The sequence below is a fragment of the Mytilus galloprovincialis genome, chromosome 10, assembly GCF_965363235.1.
Source record: "Mytilus galloprovincialis chromosome 10, xbMytGall1.hap1.1, whole genome shotgun sequence".
Classification (NCBI taxonomy): Eukaryota; Metazoa; Mollusca; class Bivalvia; order Mytilida; family Mytilidae; genus Mytilus; species Mytilus galloprovincialis.
This window is the reverse complement of record NC_134847.1, coordinates 18,388,390-18,409,461: the sequence shown is the minus strand read 5'-3', so window position 1 is coordinate 18,409,461 and position 21,072 is coordinate 18,388,390. Positions and strand designations below refer to the sequence as shown.

Sequence of the window (21,072 nt, the reverse complement as noted above, 5' to 3'; positions counted from 1 at the left end):
GTGCTTGCATTTCCTATCATGATTTGTTTGATAGAAGGTTTCTGCCCACAATGAAGCTATTAAACCAAGTGTTCCAAATCGTGAAGTTGAAATCATCCCTTCGAAATCGTTACGAACGCCATCACGAGTTGGTTGACCGTTAGTGAATAACCGTGTCACAAATTATATCAAATATGTTCCTTACGTCGTATCTACAATCCCCGTGTCTTTCATGAATGTGACCTACCGAATTATACTATTTACCGGATTTGTTATCACATAAGTAACACGATAGGTACAACATGTGGAGCAGGATCTGCTTACCCTTCCGGAGCACCTGAGATCACCCCTAGTTTTTGGTTGGGTTCGTGTTGTTTATTCTTTAGATTTCTATGTTGTGTCATGTGTACTATTGTTTGTCTGTTTGTCTTTTTCAATTTCAGCCATGACGTTGTCAGTTTGTTTTAGATTGATAAGATTGACTGTCCCTTTGGTATTTTTCGTCCCTCTTTTAAACATTTATTCAATTTGGAGGACTGAAAAAATATAAAGCTTTACAAACAATATTTCAGACTTAAGATGGAATGATCAGAATAACCAATTCCGGTTACAAACATTTACACATTTATAAAGGAATATCGTCAGTGAATGTTTTAAATGATATCATTCCGGTAGATCTAATTACTACGATTTAAACTTAAAGATAAAAGAACTGTATGTTTTCCTTGGTTATTATTTTTTTCAAAATGTGGTCGTCTGGTTTTTCTTCCCTCTAAATTGATTTACATTTCGCCATGAGGGGGCTTTCTACAGAGGTTTGGGTTGTTATCGTTGCCGCCGTCAGCCCAAGGATGCCACATGGTTGCTAACATCTACTAAATTAAATGTTATCTCTGATGATAGTTTTTGGCAGTCATATCTTGTTATTTTAAACTTTCAGGTACCAAATAGTTGGCAATTATTTACGTGTTTGCATATATAGCATATATCGTCAAGATTAAATTTTCTTTGATACTTACATGTACGGACAAACGAATGTATTTTTTTTTTAATATACGTATACAATGTATTTTGATTTCTGTCGGTAAATTGTGTGATGAATCTTTCCGATTACTCTTTAAATTTTACTCCAGTTATCAACTTTCGAATAGCAAAATGTATACTTTGATACTCCACAGAATTCCTCATGAAAAAACATTTCTTGTGGACAAATTTTGTAGTATTGTGACCGTCATAAGTTATTGTTTTGATCACAATATTATTGTAAGTCATATTTACTTTGTGTTGATATAAGACACGAGTCGTATGGTGTAACAACTAACCATAGATGTTTTGATTTGTGTCGTTATGAAAATTTCTTTTAGGTTTTGAGACAGCACATTAGTACATGTTAATTTATAATCATAAAAGACTATCAAGAAGCCGTTCTCTTTCGTAAACCAGTTTTGTCACTCTTAGTTTAAAAGAGATAACTTGCGAATTAAGTGATGCATGAACAGTAATGAATCCATCGTAAATGTTCATTTAACGTGTTTAACAACGAATAACGACAACAAAGAAAATAACATTTCGAAATATATTAAACGTCAAATGTTAATAATTAAGGGAACGGTTTACACCTTTCATTCTGGACCAGTACAACTTCCCACGTAACTGTGAACAGAAAAAACAGAAAAAGCTGAATTATCAACATTGTTGCTGTTAATTAATATAAAATGATACAAAAAGGGTTTTAAAGCGCTAACCCTCTCACTTTTATGACAGTCTCATTACATTCCGTTATATTTACAATGATGCGTGAACTAAACAGATGAACTACAATGGATAAAACAACTCATGTTCTGGACCAGATACAGTAATTTCCCTGTGTAGAAAATGGTGGATTAAACCTGATTTTATAGCAAGCTAAACCTCGCACTTGTATTACAGTCGCATACAATTTAATTATATTGACAACAATGTGTAAGCAACACAAACAAACATACTGGGTAAATATGTCAATAAATATGAAAAGCAGTCAATATGTGTTATAATCTTAATCACTATAAAAGCAAACAACCATGCCAACAAAGAAAAAGATAATAGCATGCAGCCATTCTATAGGCATATTACATCATCACAAATAAAAGAGAAGAATAAAAACATAGCCAAAGCATTATGGGTCTTTGTCAATTGGTCGTGACAAGACGTTCTTACCAAACACTTTATTGGTCTAGAATTAGAATTAGTTCATGTGCACGAACCTACGAAACAAGTGTTGCAGAATTGTCGATTTCGTCACTTTGTCTAGTGGTGTCGTTCTTAATTTCTGAATACACAATATTAAGTTACGCATGTTGATCTTCGCTGGTTTAAAAAAAAAGAAATTTGATGAAGTTTGAAACAATCGTTTTCAATTTACAATATTTTCAAGTTAAATAAATGCCAGTGATTTGTTGAGTTATAAGATAAGGCAATAGTACTTTACCAACGTTCATAACTCGATTAAGAAGAAAATTCAAGGTAACTTATAAAAGCTGAAGGATCGCATTAAACTCCAAAATGATCGACAATATTAATGCACCAATCGCGACACGAACCCACTCTCAGTCAAAAAGTCTCAACTGAGAATAAGACAAAATCGATAAAATTACAGATAAGACGACTATTTTGGTATTTAAAGATCTTAGAATTTGAAAACATGTCACCAGTGAGTTAAGACACATACATAACGTATCGATCTACCAAACATATGATGGTGACCGCATAACTTATGCAGAGTCGTTTCCCCTAATAATTTTGTTGACGCAGTTTTTGTCGAAGGATCACGTCCCTGATTATGAAGTCCGTATAGTGTGGATATGCACGAGTGTGAAGTATCAGTTGAGGTATATAAGCATCAAACAATACGGCAGAGGGTAAATTCTTAGAAATTGGATGTTGACAATTTGTGTTAAAATCCTTTAGTTTGAAGTTATTAATTTTGTTGCAATATCGAATAACACATATGAAGTAGACCTTCTTGTTTCAGTACTATTACTAATACTAGTTCAAAGAAATATATATGAAATGAAATGACTCTATTAAATAAAGATTTAGGGGTGACGTAAATATATCAGAAGATGAAATTAAAGAACTTGGCTAGACTTGTTCTTTCTTTTTTATTCTATAAAGGTATTATAGTATGAATTCTGCCTGATATGTTTAAAAAAATCCAGGTCAGCCAGAAAGGGGTTTACAATGTAGTACGAATTGGAATATGAACTGTATCTTTAAATATTTAAACCTTAACTAAAAAAGTCTAAGATATTGAGGATGTCAACCTCGGTGTATTTGATTCTGGAAGTTGACTCGAACAGATAGCAAATAAATAAAGTTTGCAATTTATATGAATTTGTTTATGATATTTGTTAAAAATCATCATTGAAATTAAGTTTGCAATTTAGGCTTAAATTGGTGACGTTATATGAATAAATTTGACATGTCAGTGGGTTTTTTTTCAAGAAACTTTTTTTTTATTGTCTTATACTCTTAAGTTTCTGCTTGTCAACCCGAATTCAGTCTAATGTTCAGTGTACTCAATTAAAATCAAAACTCTTGGAACCGAAATGATCCTCATAATAGTAAACTTGCGCCTTTATCAATTATAAATCGTATTTTTACGGAGTTTTACAATTTTATTCCAGTTAAGATGCTTACTTTGACGTTTCTTTAAATGAATTTACTAAGACATGTGTACAAACAACACATAAAATCGTTTTACTGCTCTAAAATAAATCTTAATGTCACTTGAATCCACTTGAGATCTCTTATCTTTCCAATATTTGATTTGTAGAATAAATGCACACAAAAATCGCTGAAAATCGATCGTCTTGACCTAGTATTATCTTCAACATCATGTTTCCATATTATTTGCATTCCGAATGTAAAAGATGAGGAATACTTCATTTAATATGGTGTTTGTCAGCTTTACTATACTTGTATTCTTGCAGTTTTATAAAACAGTCGCAGGGTAAGTTATAAATATTAACATTAAGCTTACATAATGGGTCGTTCTATATTTACTTCCTTGTTTGTTTACCTACGATGGACGATTGTAAAAATTGCAACTGTTCCATGCCTTTAACATTTCTAAGGTTCACCTCTTAAAAATCGTCCTGTTGTTTGGTTAATCTTTACGGTACATTAAGATTCATTCAGTATAACACTACCTTACAAAGCAGATGGTATAAATTAGAAGAATTTTAAGTCCCCTTGTCCGTACAAGTGGCTTTTTCAGTCATGTTTAGTTCTGTTCTTTTTCTCAATACGAGATGATTTAAGTACGAAACAAAAGCTCAGTCATAACCGTTATCGCTTTTTTGAGTATCTATTGTTTACTAGTATCTTGATATCAATGAAAATAATGATATATGAATTAAGGAAATATGATGTATGTTTTTTTGTCATATTGTATGCATGTTTTTTTTGTATTGCTTATACCGTCAAAGTATAATTTTTAGTTTTTTGATATTGTTCAGAATTAAGGAATCGCGGTCCATACTATTAAATCATATTTATTATTGAATAAATGTTATGCATGTTTCTGATATATATTGTATGCATGTTTTGTTTTTGATATTGCTTATCCAATCAGTTTTCGTGTTAATGTTTTGTAACAATTGGTTATGCAGTGAAGATATAGAAAAAGTCAAGAATATGGCAGTTGTTATCAATTACTTTGTTTCTATGTGTGATGGCGTTTGTTTTTGTTGCACTTCTGTGTTCCATTTGATCATTTGTTTTCCTCTTATACTTGATAAGTTTTCCTCGGTTTTAGTTTGTAACCTGGATTACTTGTTCTCAATCGATTAATGACTTTTGGACACCGGAACAGTAGTGTTGCCTTTATTTACTTAGTTTTAGAAATATATCCATTATATCTTACATTATTGCAGTTAATGTTTTAAATGTGACAATATTTATGATTATGCTACTTTCTAAACAAAATATTTGTTTCATACTTTTATTGACTTATTTATAAAGTTTCTGTATTTCATCGATACTTTTCTATGATTTTTTCATTTTGTCGTACTACAAATCAGAGGTAACATGTGATGGTATAAATCTGCATAAAGTCACTTTTACAGCCTATGTGTGTAGACCCAAATATGGGTAAATAATGTTTTCGATCCTTGTCAGAATTAAACTTAAGGATTTGATATTGATATTTCCTATTTCTCAACCAAGTATGTAGCAATTGCAAGCAATGGCATAACAAATGATTGTTTTGAATAATTGGTTCTGACTAAAGACTCTTGTTCTTTTGACTTCTGGTCTCTCAACTCATCATTTTTCTCTTAGCCTCGATGTTAATTGATTCTTCTTGTATTTTCTTATTTTAATAACCCACTTGACATCTTTTAGAGAATGTAAAGCAAAGAATGTGGGGTATCTATCCATGACACTGCATAAGTGCATGAACTACAACATAAAACAACACAGAAAGCAAAGAGACGGCACTTAACTTGCTGTTCATCATCTTAAAGTCACAGTGATGCTCTCACCTAACTACAAGTTTAGGTGGCACGGTAGAAATTACATTCCGGAATTTAGGTTGCTCGTTTGTGTATTCTACTTAAGTCAATGTATCTGAACAGTGTGATTGGACTAAAAACACAGTAACAACTGAGCATACTTTCCCAAACTGAGGGATGAATCAGGTGTAGAAAAATATGAAATAATTTTGCATACAGGTGAACAATGATTTTTGAGTTTTTTTCAAATTTTGTATTCACTGCATGATAAAAGACATAAAAGGACCAGTGGTCTTAGTTTGTCCAAGATAGAAAAAAAAATAAACGTTCGTGATACATATTTTAATCAATTTCTGAATATTATAATGAAAGTACGTCAGTTAACTGTGTATGTATAATTTTAACCAGTGTTAGAAAGTGGTTAAAATTAAAAAAAAAAAGCTATCATTATCCTTTATTGGCCTGGAAATGATACCTTGCAACCTTAAAAACTAACTACCACTAGCACCGGCTTCAGTGGAATTTCCCATTTTTGTATGTATTTACATGACAGCATTTTAAGAAATGGTGCATTGGTTAATTCATCAATCGTTTTCTTTAAGATTATTTTTCAATTAAAATTGTATTTTATTTTCTATAAAACAATATTTCATTTGTATTCTTTAATTATTTTTTATATGATAAGGTATTGTTCTGAAATATATTCTATGGTATTTTGCCTTACGAAGTTTGTTGATTGTGTTGTAAACATTCGTAGTCATTGTGATTGTCTTTTAGATATAGGGATACACAACTGCAAATATTTTTGTTAAAGAAATACAGTTTTTATGCCACAGCTGGTGGACGTGTCGTCCCGCGGGTAACGACCCCAGTTGTCAGCACAACGGTTTGAACATAAATATCAAGTATATGGTCATTTTTATAAATTTACTGTTTGCAAAAGTATGAAGTATTCAAAATACTAAGGATTTTATTTTACTCCAGGCATAGACTACCTTGGCACAACTTTTAGGAACTTTTGGTCCTCAATGCTCGTCAACTTTATACTTGTTTGACTTTCTAACTATTTTGATCTGAGCGTCCCTGGTGTATCAAATTATAAGCTTGGTACCTTTGATAACTATTGAATTGTGTGATTATGTAGCACGACACCGAGACAATATGTTAAACATTTGCTCTGTGAAGGTTCTTATTGATGACATTTTTTAAACATAAGGACACAAAAGCGTACCAAAGAAACACATTTTTTTGTAAATGAAGATATTGCGATTATGTTACCCGACACCAAGACAAGGTTAGACATGGTAAACATTTGCTCTGTGTGTGTTTCGTCAATAATTGGGAAAATAGAAGAAAACAAAAATTTAGAGAACAAACAAGCACAAAGTCCCTGGGTTGCAATATAATCTACAAAAAAAAAAAGATAACAAACCGCAAAATATAATGGAAATTCGATATTTTCAAAATGTAAATAGAAGATAACACGAATGCAATTTAAAACAAATATAAAAGTCAAATTAAATTTCTCAAAAATTTACTACCTTTATAATCTAAGTTACTTTTATGATCAACACACTTTTCCGTTAATAAAATTCGGCATTATACATCCTTCCTTACCTGTAAATATTAATTTTATTTATTCCTTAAACAATTTTCTTATTGTCATTTGAAGACATATTAGCTATGATATATAAAAAGTAACTGATGTTTTTGGTTGTGTTCCGTCATTAATAATAATGAAATAGTGAATTAATAAATAGGTTTTTGCAACCACTATAGTTCATTTTTGTGAAAACAAGTTTAAAACAACTTAGATGAATTCTTCATTTGCAAATGCATAAATAAGTCTTCATGTAATCTTCAATTGAAACCATTAGTTAGCTATTGGTAACGCATGTATTATTCGTGTTCAGCCGTCAAAAGGAAACAAATGTCAACATTGAAAATGAAACAAAAGGTGAACCATTTCCTTGACTAATTTTTTCAACATAAAATAACATTTTTTTCAGGTTGAAACAATGATGGACTTATTTTTTCAACTATTAGATACGATCTAACAAATATAGAAAAGCAAAATTTCACGAGGTCGCTATCTTTTTACATTCATATTCATGTTCATATTTGTATCGAGTTATATGACTGTCGGTAGTTTTCATATTTCATCTTGATGGTGGATAAGATGTTGTTTTTCATATATATAGATTAGACCGTTGATTTTCCCGTTTGAATGGTTTTACACTAGTAATTGTGGGGCCCTTTATAGCTTGTTGTTCGGTGTGATCCAAGGCTCCGTGTTGAAGGCCGTACATTGACCTATAATGGTTTACTTTTATAAATTGTTATTTGTATGGAGAGTTGTCTCATTGGCACTCACACCACATCTTCCTATATCTATCAAGACTAAAATACACACGCAATGTTACAAAACATGATCGTGTCCATGCATTGTTAGTTATTCATATCAGACTGCTGTAATTTGTACTATTGCATAGCAATATAATATTTCCCACAGAGAGTAACCAAAGGTTAGCGTGCAATAAATCTTCAAAATTCATGACGTCATCAACGACAAAATCTTAGTTGAAAACAATTTTTACTTTCAAATATTATATTACTTAACAATAAAAAGGTTATTGCATGAATAATGGGGAATATTTTCCCTCGTAGAACATAGTTTGCACTTTTAAAAATATAGTAATATTTACTTATAATCAGTGTATTGTTAATGCATAGTGCAGCTCCCGTGCAATAGGATACGACACGGGTTATGTTCTTCTCATATATGTTATGATGGTATGATACTCAACCCCTCACGGGGATGATTGTGCCTGATATTCATATGACGAAAACATAATTTTTCAATTAGTTTAATTGAAGTCTGGAGCTGGCATGTCAGTTAACTTCTAGTAGTCTGGTGTTATTTATGTATTATTGTCATTTTGTTTATTTTCTTTGGTTACATCTTCTGACATCAGACTCGGACTTCTCTTGAACTGAATCTTAATGTGCGTATTGTTATGCACTTACTTTTCTGCATTGGCTAGAGGTATAGGGGGAGGGTTGAGATCTCACAAACATGTCTAACCCCGCCGCATTTTTGCGCTTGTTCCAAGTCAGGAGTCTCTGGCCTTTGTTAGTCTTGTATTTTTTGAAATTTTGGTTTCTTGTGTACAATTTGGAGTTAAGTATGGCGTTCATTATTACTGAACTAGTATATATTTGTTTAGGGGCCAGCTGAAGGCCGCCTCCGGGTGCGGGAATTTCTCGTTGCATTGAAGACCTGTTGGTGACCTTCTGCTGTTGTCTGCTCTATGGTCGGGTTGTTGTCTCTTTGGCACATTCCCCATTTCCATTCTCAATTTTATTTGAATACAGTTTTTATTACTAAACCTTGTTGTCTATCACGTTTTCAAAATTTGTTATCAACAATAGAATTTGATTTTTAAAACTACCGGATCAAGTTTAGACATATAATTAGAAAGTTAGTGAAATAAAGGTATCAAAGAATGTAGAGTGTGTGAACTTCTTGACTTTTTTAAAGAGATAACTGTGAACTGGATCCCCATCGATGTCCTGCATTCAACTGTGAATCAGTTTGCTGCAAGGGTTATCTACTTGACAATGACAACATGTGTAAGTTTTTCATTTATGTATTATTATCTTATGATTACAAATAAAATATTAAGAAGACCCCACGTGACAGGACACGCTATATAACAGTCATACAAAACTTAAGATAGAAAAAAATTCGAGGAAATCGATTTTAAAGATCTTATAGACATATTATTATGTAGTTCCTTGTTTCCAGTGCTGACCAGTGTCTGGAGCTAATGACAAAAAATCTGAAATAATCAGAATAAAGTGAATACTTAAATATGTCACAATTTTCTGGAAAAAGCTGACAAAGCACTTGGAGAACCTAGAAAGCGAAATGTTATTATTTTAATGATATAGAAAATATCATACGGAGAAATCAACTTATGATGTTATTACAACTTCTGTATTTTTCATTTAAGAATTGAATGCTTCTTTTTGTAAATTCATTGGGGTGTAAAAGCGTTGACCGAAGTACATTTGTATGAAGCACGGAAACGCTTCATCTAAAAATGTGCGCACGGTCAACGCTTTTACAACCCTATGAAGTTACAAAAAGAAGCATTCAATACTTATAATTACATTTTTAAGCTATGATTATGAAAACACGTATTTTATAATTGTTTTATTTAATACACCTGTGCACTTTATTGTGGGACTACGTGTTATCATGAATGAAAAGTTTTTATTGAGTAATGCAATTGCTTAAGGAATAACACGTGATGTGCAGTTAGCCAATCAAAATAAAGTATCATAATGAAACATACATCTAATGTAATTATTTTTGAATAACAAGTGACAAATATTGATAACTGTATAGTTTGTATGATATCGATTAAGCCGTTTGTAACACGAACGGCTTAATCGATATCATAAATAGTTAGACAACTGTCGTATTCCTGTATTGGTAAAGGTGTTTTCTAACAATCTGATTTTAGCTAAACATCATTCTTGTCTTACAGTTGTTTTTCGTACCGTTACATTGACAAAAGTAAGTGAGCACGCCGAACAAATAATATTGTACGTGACTGAAATTGGGATCTTGCAGCAAAACTTGGTAATCATACAGCGCAGAAATGCAAATTTACTAACGATAATATTCAAACAAATAAACTATAGAATCCAATAAAAACTTCTTGAACTATCTTTAGCAGTTGATACTATATTTGACAATGACGAAAAAAAAAAAATAATTTTTGACAATATTTGCATCATGAAGGGTGGTTAAAGTAAAACATTAAAGTGAAACACAGTAAAATACGTGGCATATTTTCTACAAAGCCAACATAGATATCAGGCTCATACTTTTATCCATTATCTTTACAGCCTTAAAACACACATATTGTTTTGATCAATTTTAATCAAAGGAATATCTGTCAGAGTTTGAACTTGTTTTTACTTAGGACACGATATAATCTCTTTAATTCTTTTTTTGAAAACATTACTACTATCATTAATAACCGTTACGTACATGACATAACCATAACATTCACTGCTCAGTAAATTTTCCATGTCCATGTTTACAAAAAGTGTCAAAGTTATGAAAACGAGGTTCATAAACAATATATATCGATGGTGACCAAAATTTCTTACAAGTCTTTAACACGCTTTCCATAAAAAGGCGACAGTGAGTTTTGAACAGCGGTATACTACTGTTGCCTTTATTTACAGAATTCGTTTTGCTGAATTAAGCAAATTAATCAGTTGTAAATATAATAGACCAACATAATTTGAAAGTTGTAAAATAAATGTACAGACTAATTAACTTTAACATATTTAATGGATTAATTTTCAGGTAAAAAGTACACAAGTGAGTAGAGCTATTACTTTGTAAAAAAATACTTTTTATGATATCTAAACATTCAGTCAGTTATAATAGATTCAAAATAAAATGAATACCAAAGGTTACCTCATGAAGTTATTGGTATGGCTTAATGTGGATGTGCATATAACGTCAATGAGAAAGCAACTCTAAACAAAACCCGGATCTATAAATATATAAAATTATATATAAAAGATTGAAATTCACGGAAACTGCAAAACTCTGAAATGATTAAAAAAAAAACACTCCGTGGTAGTTTAAGGACACGTGCTCATGTTAAAATCTGAGAATAATAACCTGAAATAAGAAAATTTTAGTCGAGTGTATTCTGTGTATGAAGAATATGGATCATCAGAGTGAAACTTTGTGCTTTCACATATTTGTATATGCATATCATTTCTTCAACATCTTTTTCATCAAAATTTTAAACCAATCCCAGAAAACAAGACAATTAGAAGAGAGAGAAAAAAAAACATCGATTATTTCTAAACATTAAATACATACAAACTATCGAACCTTTTATAGACCCCTTTTTATGATATGAGATTTTCTCATTGTTGTAGGCCGTACGCATGGTACGACTGCCAATAATTGTTTACTTTCACTCAATTTGTTCATTTTGAAATTTTAACACATCTCCTTATTTTAATAGTAATACGTTAGTTGAACCACTTAGGCCACTTGCCTATAGAGATCTCAATTTAATTTAGATACGGTAAACTCGATTAACAGTAAATTGTCAAGTTACTAGCACATCCAATTTATTCGTGTCCTTATAATTCTTTAATATAACAAACATATATCAACACGTTTCAGAACCACAATTTCTAGTTTGTCCAAGAGAAGGTCATAAGGTAAATATTTATATAAAGCCATCAATCAACCATGCGGAACTGTACCTCCCACTTACGGTAATTGATTGGAAAGGAGATCAACTAGAAACAACTTTGTCAAAAACTAACTTCAGTCGATGCAAGTGTTCAGGGCCACAAGAGGAAATTGTTCGTATGACAGCGATTGATGAGTTTGGAAATGAGGCTGAATGCCGGTTCACAGTATCAGTCATCGGTATGCAAATGATTTCTATAAATATCGTATAATAAATGTACTAATAAGTCTGAGAAAAAATGTATTGGTATAGCAGCTTATTGATTATTTTCCGTTTTATTCTCTAAATGAAATGTATTTGATAAATTAAAGAAACGGTTAATGCGGTTTTTCACAAAACATCACATCAAACGAATTGACAACAACGGTCATATCTCTTACTTGGTTTCTTAGTCATTTTTCAAAACTGTTACAATTACAGTATACACTAGTAATAATTATTAGAATTTCTATGGTCATCTTGAGGTATGTGTACTTGTCTAACGTGCATTCGATATCAACGCACATCTCTTTTTAACAATTTTTGCTACTAATATCCATATTCAGATGTATGAAGGAATTAAAGACTTATTTGTTACGATTTTCAGACTCCAATGAAAGCTTTAAACCTGTATTATTGTAATTTTCATACTGTGTTCTAACAGATGTTTCTCCGCCTGTTTTTATTTACTGCCCGGAACGTCAAACTAGAAATGAAAATGACAACATTGTGTGGAAGACTGCAAAAATACGGGACAATGTCGGTATAAAATCATTATCCACACCAGACCGCTATTACAATACAAAGTTCCCACCTGGACTGTATTCACTGGTCTATAATGCTACTGATTATTCCGGTAACTCAGCTACCTGCAGGTTCGAGGTCAATGTTTACAGTACAAGTAGGTAAAGCTAGAATTATGTTTTAGGGTTTCTGATATGAACAAAAGAAATGCAGAAGAAAGCGTCAATACAATAAAAATATTATATCAAATTACTAGAGACTTATATATTCTTTACAATAAATAAGCGTGAATATATTCAGCTCTAAATATCATGAAATCTTGCACACGCTGAGAACGAATTTAATAGGAGCTGTCTCAGATCACCGAATTCAAGTAGCACGAAAAATATATATATATAGGACAAAACATAATCACTTGTAAAGTTCATCACTGGCACATGCACATACTTTATTTTACCTTATAACCTTTTTTGTCGAGTGTCACTGATCAAAAGCGCGACTGGGGTACTAAATACGTATCTTGGTATCTATGATGAGTTTAGATGTCAACCATTCTTTTTTTTTTAACTCACTCAGTGAACTTAAATTGAATGAATACACAAACATTGACAAATATGAAATCGATTATAATAATAGAATAGGTAAACACAATCATAAATACAAACTAAACAATGAGAAACAAATACGCATTATAGAAAATTATCAATTACAGAAATTTGGCACACAGTTTTTTACCCGCATACAAGTCAACAATACTGTGCGTTCATGTAGTGATAATTAATTTTCTATAAGTAGTAGACGAGTGACATTAACCATATTTTTGTATTCATTATGTACCCACATAACATACGGCTAAATCATATACAACGAAAGGACATCATTGGTAATATCTTTTTTGCCCGGTTGTCAAATATTCGGTTATAAGAAGATCAGCAACAGCACATAATTTTACAAAAACTAGTAATTACTACAATGCCAAGCAACACGAATGAATAATAGTATCAAAGGTACCAGGATTATAATTTAGTACGCCAGACGCGCGTTTCGTCTTCATAAGACTCATCAGTGACCCTCATATCAAAATATTTATAAAGACAAACAAGTACAAAGTTGAAAAGCATTGGGGATTCAAAATTCCCAAAAGTAGTGCCAAATACAGCTAAGGTAATAAAATTAACGGTACCAAATTTCTTGCACCAGATGCGTATTTCGACAATACATGTCTCTTCAGTGATGCTCGTGGCCAAAATATTTGAAATCCAAAGCTTATATAAAAGATGAAGAGCTATAATCCAAAAGGTACAAAAAGTATAGCCAAATCCGTGAAAGGAATCAGAGCTTTGCATGAGGGAGATAAACTCCTTAATTTATAATAATTTCTAAGACTCTTCAGTGCCACTCATATCAAAATATTTATAAAGCCAAACAAGTACAAAGTTGAAGAGCATTGAGGATCCAAAATTCCCAAAATAGTAGTGCCAAATACAGCTAAGGTAATCTATGCCTGGGATAAGAAAATCCTTAGTTTTTCGAAAAATTCAAAATTTTGTAAACAGGAAATTTATAAAAATGACCACATTATTGATATTCATGTCAACACCGAAATGTTGACTACTGGGCTAGTGATACCCCCGGGGACGAAACGTCCACTAGCAGTGGCATCGACCCAGTGGTGTAAATAGTATCAAAGGTACCAGGATTATAATTTAGTACGCCAGACGCGCGTTTCATCTTCATAAGACTCATCAGTGACGCTCATAATTCCAAAAAGTAGTGCCAAATACAGCTAATAACGCATTTCATGAACGCAAAATATAGAATTATTCAGATTTATACCACTAACGTTACCATAACAAGGATTAAATTTTCGAAGCACCTTCCTCATAGGTAACTTGTTTTTGTAGTGACACCGGTTAGAAAAGACTAAAGAAGGTGCATTGGTGATAAGTGTTCTAGTGTGTTCATAATTGAATTGCAATCATTATTACAGTGTAAAATCTTCATTAAAGAAAATTCCGTGAAAAGATGTTATCTTTTTTGGTCCGTACACTAGGTGACGTCATAGGTATGCTTCCGGCGTCAAACATAAACACCGGGCGTTTTCTGGCCTCTGTGCCGCTTCAGAATATAATAAAATTATCCCAAATTCATGTATTTGGTTTTGATGTTATATTTGTTATTCTCGTGGGATTTTGTCTGATGATTGAATTGGCCCGTTTCTGTGTGTGTTAGTTACATTGTAGTGTTGTGTCGTTGTTCTCCTCTTATATTTATGCGTTTCCCTCAGTTTTAGTTTGTTACACCGATTTTGTTTTTTGTCCATGGATTTATGAGTTTGAACAGCGGTATACTACTGTTGCCTTTATTTGACACAAAATAAAATTACATTAAGTTAAGACACTTTAAATTATGTAGATGAATTGATTCGAAACTTTTCATTCCGAATTATGTCTAAACGCACCAAATCATGACAAAATTATTGTACTAAACACTCGATATTACGAGTATACTTAATACTTTATTTGGTCTTATTTACCTTTTTGATTCTATCGTTACATTACTGCTGATTCTTTTGATCATATGAAACACGCGTCTGGCATATAAAATATTAATCCTGGAATATATGATGAATTCTTTTACTACCTGTGCTAATATAAAGTTACAAATAGTCAAACCAGGAAAAATTCTTGTGGTCATGAGAGGTAATCATTGCATTTAAGTCGATGCAGTGCAAATGCAATTTAAGTTTACATATAAAAGACATTAATTCCAACCACTGTGTAGTAATTTGTTATTTTTTCAGCTTATTCTCAAAAATATGAAAAGAATACTGACCCATCGATTGTTATAAGTAAGTGAACTTTGTATATTGATGAACTATTCAAATGCAAGGGTAAATTGATTATCACTTTTTCGTGTTTAAAATATTTTCACTGTGATAAAAGTTCATTACAGCTGTAAATTAAAAAATATAATCGATTTGTTATAAAAAAAAATCAAATTTAAAGTGTCAGCCATGAGAGAAGAATATCTATAGGGATTAACGAAAAAGTTTGAAGCAATGAGAGGCACTAATTTCAATGTCTTATACTTACATGCTTAGTATAATCAAAATTAAAATTATGATAATGACCATTTACATTGTACCACCTCCCAACTTTTATATATATATATTTATTTCCAAATGTTTGCATTTACTTACCGTGTTCATACATGCTCAAATAAAAGATTAATTATACGTGTATTACCACTATTCCTATAGCTGTTTTGTGGTTTATTAAATCGAGGAGGCAATCCACTTCTTTTAAAGCATTTTAATCCTTTTTCAACATTGACCGAATTCACTACAGTTACTAATTCTGAAAATATTTGAGAGACAAAATTCACATTAAGTTCACTTTAAAACTAGCAGTTTAAATTTTGTATAGGTTATTGTTCGCTGTTTTTAGTACATACATGTATTAATTATATAATTTTTTGTGACTGACATATTTCAGGTAGTGCTATAGTAGGAGCATTATTTATCATACTGATAATGATGGCGCTTGGAATATACCGTCTGTATACAAAGCGCCGTCAGCTTAACAGTCAACGACGTCATCAGCTTTACAATACAGGTTGTCGTCAGCTTGACAGCTTAGGGCAACATCAGCCTCACAATCCAGAGCGTCAGCAGGTTAACAGTTCAAGGCAAAATCAGCCTCACAATCCAGAGCATCAGCAGGTTAACAGCTCAAGGCACAACCAGCCTCAAAATCAAGAGCATCACCAGGATAGCAGTACAAGTCGTCTTTCTATTGTTGGAGACCCAGATTTGATTACGAGTCAAAGAGAGACGCATGACAATCCCGTTTTTACAATATATAACGATGATCCGCCGCCATATGAAATAGCTGCTTTTGACAAGCTACCAGACTACAGCCCAGCTACATCTCCACCGTCATATGAAGCAGTTCAAAGTTTAATTGAGTTCACTGATAATCCGATTACAGAAATTCCTCAATTAGAACCTTCTCCAAGATCTTCTATAACTCAGTCAAATGTAGATTATTCAAGGGAATGCAACGCTGAAATACCTGTAAATACTGTTTCCGAAGAGGTTCAGGATAACACGTCAGTGCAACAATTCCTAGAAAGAGATCTACATCTGCCAGCACATGTAAACATGCAGTCGGATCATGTGCATTTTCAAATAAACTCGAATAGCATACAAACAGATGTCTGACCGTTCTAAACGTGTTACAATTAGCTTTAAGAACTATGTTCTAACATCGGTAAACTGTTGTGGTCTAAACTAATCTCATTAAATGTTCGGAGGAAATCGTGAAATAAGTGTGTACTAACAAATGTATCAAAAAATCTTCTCATTTAAAGAACGAGATTCACAACAATTAGTTTAATGGTGATCAGGAAGGCCAAAGCCTCATCATTGTTTGAAGGAAGTATCATCGATTAAAAAAGGCCATGATGTGGCATTCAAATCAATACCATAGAAGTAAACCAGTAAATTCTACAACTTCGTCAGTGTTAGATAAACAACTTTGAGTGATACCAATCCGTGAACTGTTTTATAGTTTTTCTTGACAGAACATAACTTGTTATTCAATTTTACATTTATATTTTATTTTACATATAAAAAAGCTGAAGAACAGTAAAATAAGCGCTGTTTCTTTGCTCTTAGTGTAAATTTTGCTGTGTATGTACTTTTTTTGTTTCATGGATGGCCATGGATATATTTATATCTATATTAATATATAGAACAAAGTAAAATCATAAAAATAATGAACTCTGAGGAAAATTCAAAAAGGATATTCCCTAATCAAATGGCAAAATTAAAAGCTGAAACTCATCAAACGAATGTCATATTACTGACTTTGTACAGGCATTTTCTTAATATTTAGAAAATAAAGAGTTGAAACTTTTTCATAGATAGCTGAACCTCTCACTTGTATAACAGTCGAATCAAATTCCAATATTGTGACAACGATACTTGAACAAAACAAACAGACACAATAGGTCAAAATATCAAAAACAGGGGTAAAACAGTCCTCAAACAAAAAGAAACAAACAAATGTAACAAAGAAGCACGAAAAGGCATACTTCAAATTTAACAAACTCATTTTGCTTTTTTAATATTCGATTTTATTTATCTATGTAAAATCTCCCCATAAAGGATTGATATTTAAGTACTGGGACCGAATCCTTCCCTGACAGACCCATGGTTAGATTAACATAAACTCTGACGTAGAATCGCGCATTTGACGGCACACAGGTAGATATAAATAATTGTGTCGTTCAAAGTATCATGACGGGATATATAGTTCAGAGTCACGTCAAATGGATATAACAAAAAAACAGACTTAACAGTAAAAGTTATATTATTAAAGACAAATAAAAGAATACTATGACATGATATTACTTAAGATGATAAACAATGTTAGTGCGCAGAATCCATACTTCAAGACCATCGTATAGATGCAATTAATGCCATTTCAAACTTGATCTATTTTTCAAAAGAACTATTATTTAAGTATATAGAAAACTATTCATTTTATACATTTTATAGGAAAGTATAAATCTAGGTCGATTTCCAATGAGAAAAACTATCCAACAAAGTATGCAGAATTAAGTGAACAGAAACAGATTAACGTGATGTACATACAATTAATTCTATTAAAATCAGGCTAAGTACGGATTGAGCCGCTATATTCCACCTACGATTGCTCCTTTAGAGACGATATTTGGTAGAGGGCACTGAACTATTTAAGTTAGCAATTCCCCCTGAATGTCTGAACATTTAACTGCAGAATTTTGCTTTCGACAAACACATATTGTGTTGTTAATGAACTTGCATATGAGTTTACAATATTCTGGCACAATGATTGATATAATTTTGTACAATTCTTATGTAAATTCAAGTATTTGTAAAGTCTTCATATATTGTATTAAATTTTGACTTTAAAAAACCTAACTGCATATATGTACAACGAGCATAGTTTATTTAGAATGGGAAATCTAAATAAATTAGTCTTTTACAAACAAAGTATACATGTTATGTAATGAGACATTTCGTCTCCTTTTGCACAATGTTGCATTTGTTGAAAAAGAAACTAACATGTTTTGCTAATTGAAACCCTTACAATATACATGATCAAAATATATCGGACGCGGGCTTCGTTTGAAATGAGATTTACTGTGCGTATTGCTGTGTGTTTAATAATTCTACATTGGCTAGACATATAGATGAAAGGTTAAAGTTTTAAAAAAAAAGTTGAACCCCGTTGCATTTTTGTGCCTGTCCCAATTCAGGAGACTCTGGCCTTTGATAGTCTTGTATGTTTTATTTAATATTGTTCATTTCTATTTTGCTGTGAATAGTGTGACGTCTATTTTTGATTAACTAGTACTCATTGTCGTTAAGGAGCAAGCTGAAACCCACTCCAGGTGCGGAAATTTCTCGCTCTGTTGAAGACCCATTAGTGGTCTTTGAATCTGTTTTGCTCTTTGGTCGGGTTGTTATTTCTTTGACACATTCCCTGCTTCAACATATGGATGAGGCGGTTTTGTCTTGTTTCGTTGCATTCCAATCAGTGTTTATGCAGAATGTTTTGTTTTATTAACAATTCCCAAACAATAAGAAGTCCACAGCGCAATGTGTCATTATTTTGCTATGAAAAACTCCAAACATTTTTGAGCATGATAAAAAAAATCGCCAAACTAAAGTTGGTATAATTCCATAAAGATCCGTTTCATTTCCTATGTAAAATGTAGGAGGCAAACGTTATTGTAGGTACAACTAATGAGAGTGCACTTGCTTATATGTATCGTCTGCTTTAAAAAAAAACGTGATTGATTTAATGTCGATAGTCCAAAAGTAAAGTTTTATTACATGTTTCACATAAGCTTAGCTTTCCAATGATCCTTGACTATTAGTTTATGGTCATATTGCAACGTAAATGGGTTTTCGTGTGTAAACGTATTATTCATTCATAATCTGTCTCATGACATTATACCCTGCTAGCTCATCCATTTACGTTACTGGTAGAGAGGGTTCGGCCTGTGCTTTCGCTCCAGGACTTCTGACAGCATACTGACAATACAACGAAACAGTAAATTCAATAATGACAGGAATAAGAAACCTAAAAATGACCAGTGATGACGATTTGCCAAGCAATGTATTTGCTCATATTACAAATGACCAAAATTCATAAAACAGTTTCATATTTAATAGACAAAGACAACATAAATACATAAATCATATCGCGGTATCTCCAGGGCAAAAATATCAATTTAGAATTTCAATACACTTTCGAACTTCCCCTTTTTGGACAAACAATGCGGTGAAAAATACCCATACAAGTTAACCATTTCAAAGAAGCGTTTGGCCTTAGTGCTATCTAATTGAATAAAATAAAGTACTAGAATTTTGAGGTGTCCGTTTACTTCAAATATTGAGAGCTGTACACTATTCGTTTTTAACTAAATTATAATCCAATCAATCAAGTTGTGACGTCATCCTTCCGAGACAAAATAATTATACCCACTGGTTCCCATCGACTTTGTTAGACTAGAACATGAATCTCATTATTCTCTGACTAGGGAACAAAAATCGATCCAGTAAAAAAAAAACCATCGCATTTCCCGTTTAGTTTTCAATCCAACCAGAGCAATGTTTGAAAAACGTTTTTCAATAAAATTGACCAGTTCAAGATCCAAAACCAAAACATGCGATAATACAAAATTCTATTTCAGAGTAATTAGGCACGAACAATCCCGTAGATTGACGACCGTTACTCCAAAATATCCCTCGGATTAACCCTCTGTCTAAATATCGCTATCAAAATGAAACCCATCTCTTTATAAACCCGAAATCATAAAATATCAAGCTAGTGTACAATTCCCTCTATTTATTCTGGAACGGAACGTAAATTTAACATTTTAGAACTGTTTGACTACGAGACCGAAAAGAAATATATCAAATGTAAAGAAATAAATATTTAAGTCAAACATCGAAATACAAAATAAATTGAAATTTAAAGTACAACTTACCAGTACGAAAGTTTTCCCCAATCTAAAGAAATACTGCCCTGACGAGGTTTAAATATCCAAGTCTGGACATTGAGTTCAAGCACGAGATAAACGATCCCCGCGAAAAAGTGACCGGACAACTATAGTTATATATAGTATCTAAAAATAGAAAAAGGGGAATTTACGATGACCCACAAACGTTACAATACCCCCTACCCAGAAAAACAAATCGTCCGCGATTTGACAACATAGTAAGACAATTTAAAGGACAAGACACGGTTGTCTTTAAACAGTTGAAATGTGCATTGTATTGTATATAATTTAAAATATAAGTCTAAATGTTGATAAATGTCCAAGAAAGTCCAAACAGTGATGAAGGTCTAAATGGTGACGAAGGTCCAAATTGTGATGAAGGTACAAATGGTGACGAAGGTCCAAATAGTGATGCAGGTTCAAATGGTGACAAAGGTCCAAACATTTCCATTGTTGAAGGCAATGTCCAAGCGAATTAAGAATTGGATCCATATATATATTCTTTTCCT

The 21,072-nt window shown here is 32.2% G+C and overlaps 1 protein-coding gene across 1 annotated transcript; it reads left to right on the top strand.

Annotated features, from left to right (window-relative positions):
• The first annotated feature begins 11,709 nt into the window (after nt 1–11,709).
• On the top strand, nt 11,710–17,162 carry LOC143049021 (uncharacterized). The gene is made up of 4 exons (XM_076222838.1): nt 11,710–11,958; nt 12,423–12,659; nt 15,306–15,353; nt 16,000–17,162. The coding sequence occupies exons 1-4, from the start codon at nt 11,898–11,900 to the stop codon at nt 16,725–16,727; spliced, it is 1,074 nt and encodes a 357-aa protein (XP_076078953.1). The 5' UTR covers nt 11,710–11,897; the 3' UTR covers nt 16,728–17,162.
• The last annotated feature ends 3,910 nt before the right edge of the window (nt 17,163–21,072 follow it).

Excerpts from the sequence above, each read along its gene's own strand:
- LOC143049021 (XM_076222838.1), top strand. The coding sequence starts at position 11,898 with ATGACAGCGATTGATGAGTTTGGAAATGAGGCTGAATGCCGGTTCACA. Across the intron at positions 12,660-15,305 it reads GGTCAATGTTTACAGTACAA|CTTATTCTCAAAAATATGAA; the intron begins GTAGGTAAAGCT and ends TTATTTTTTCAG. Across the intron at positions 15,354-15,999 it reads TGACCCATCGATTGTTATAA|GTAGTGCTATAGTAGGAGCA; the intron begins GTAAGTGAACTT and ends GACATATTTCAG.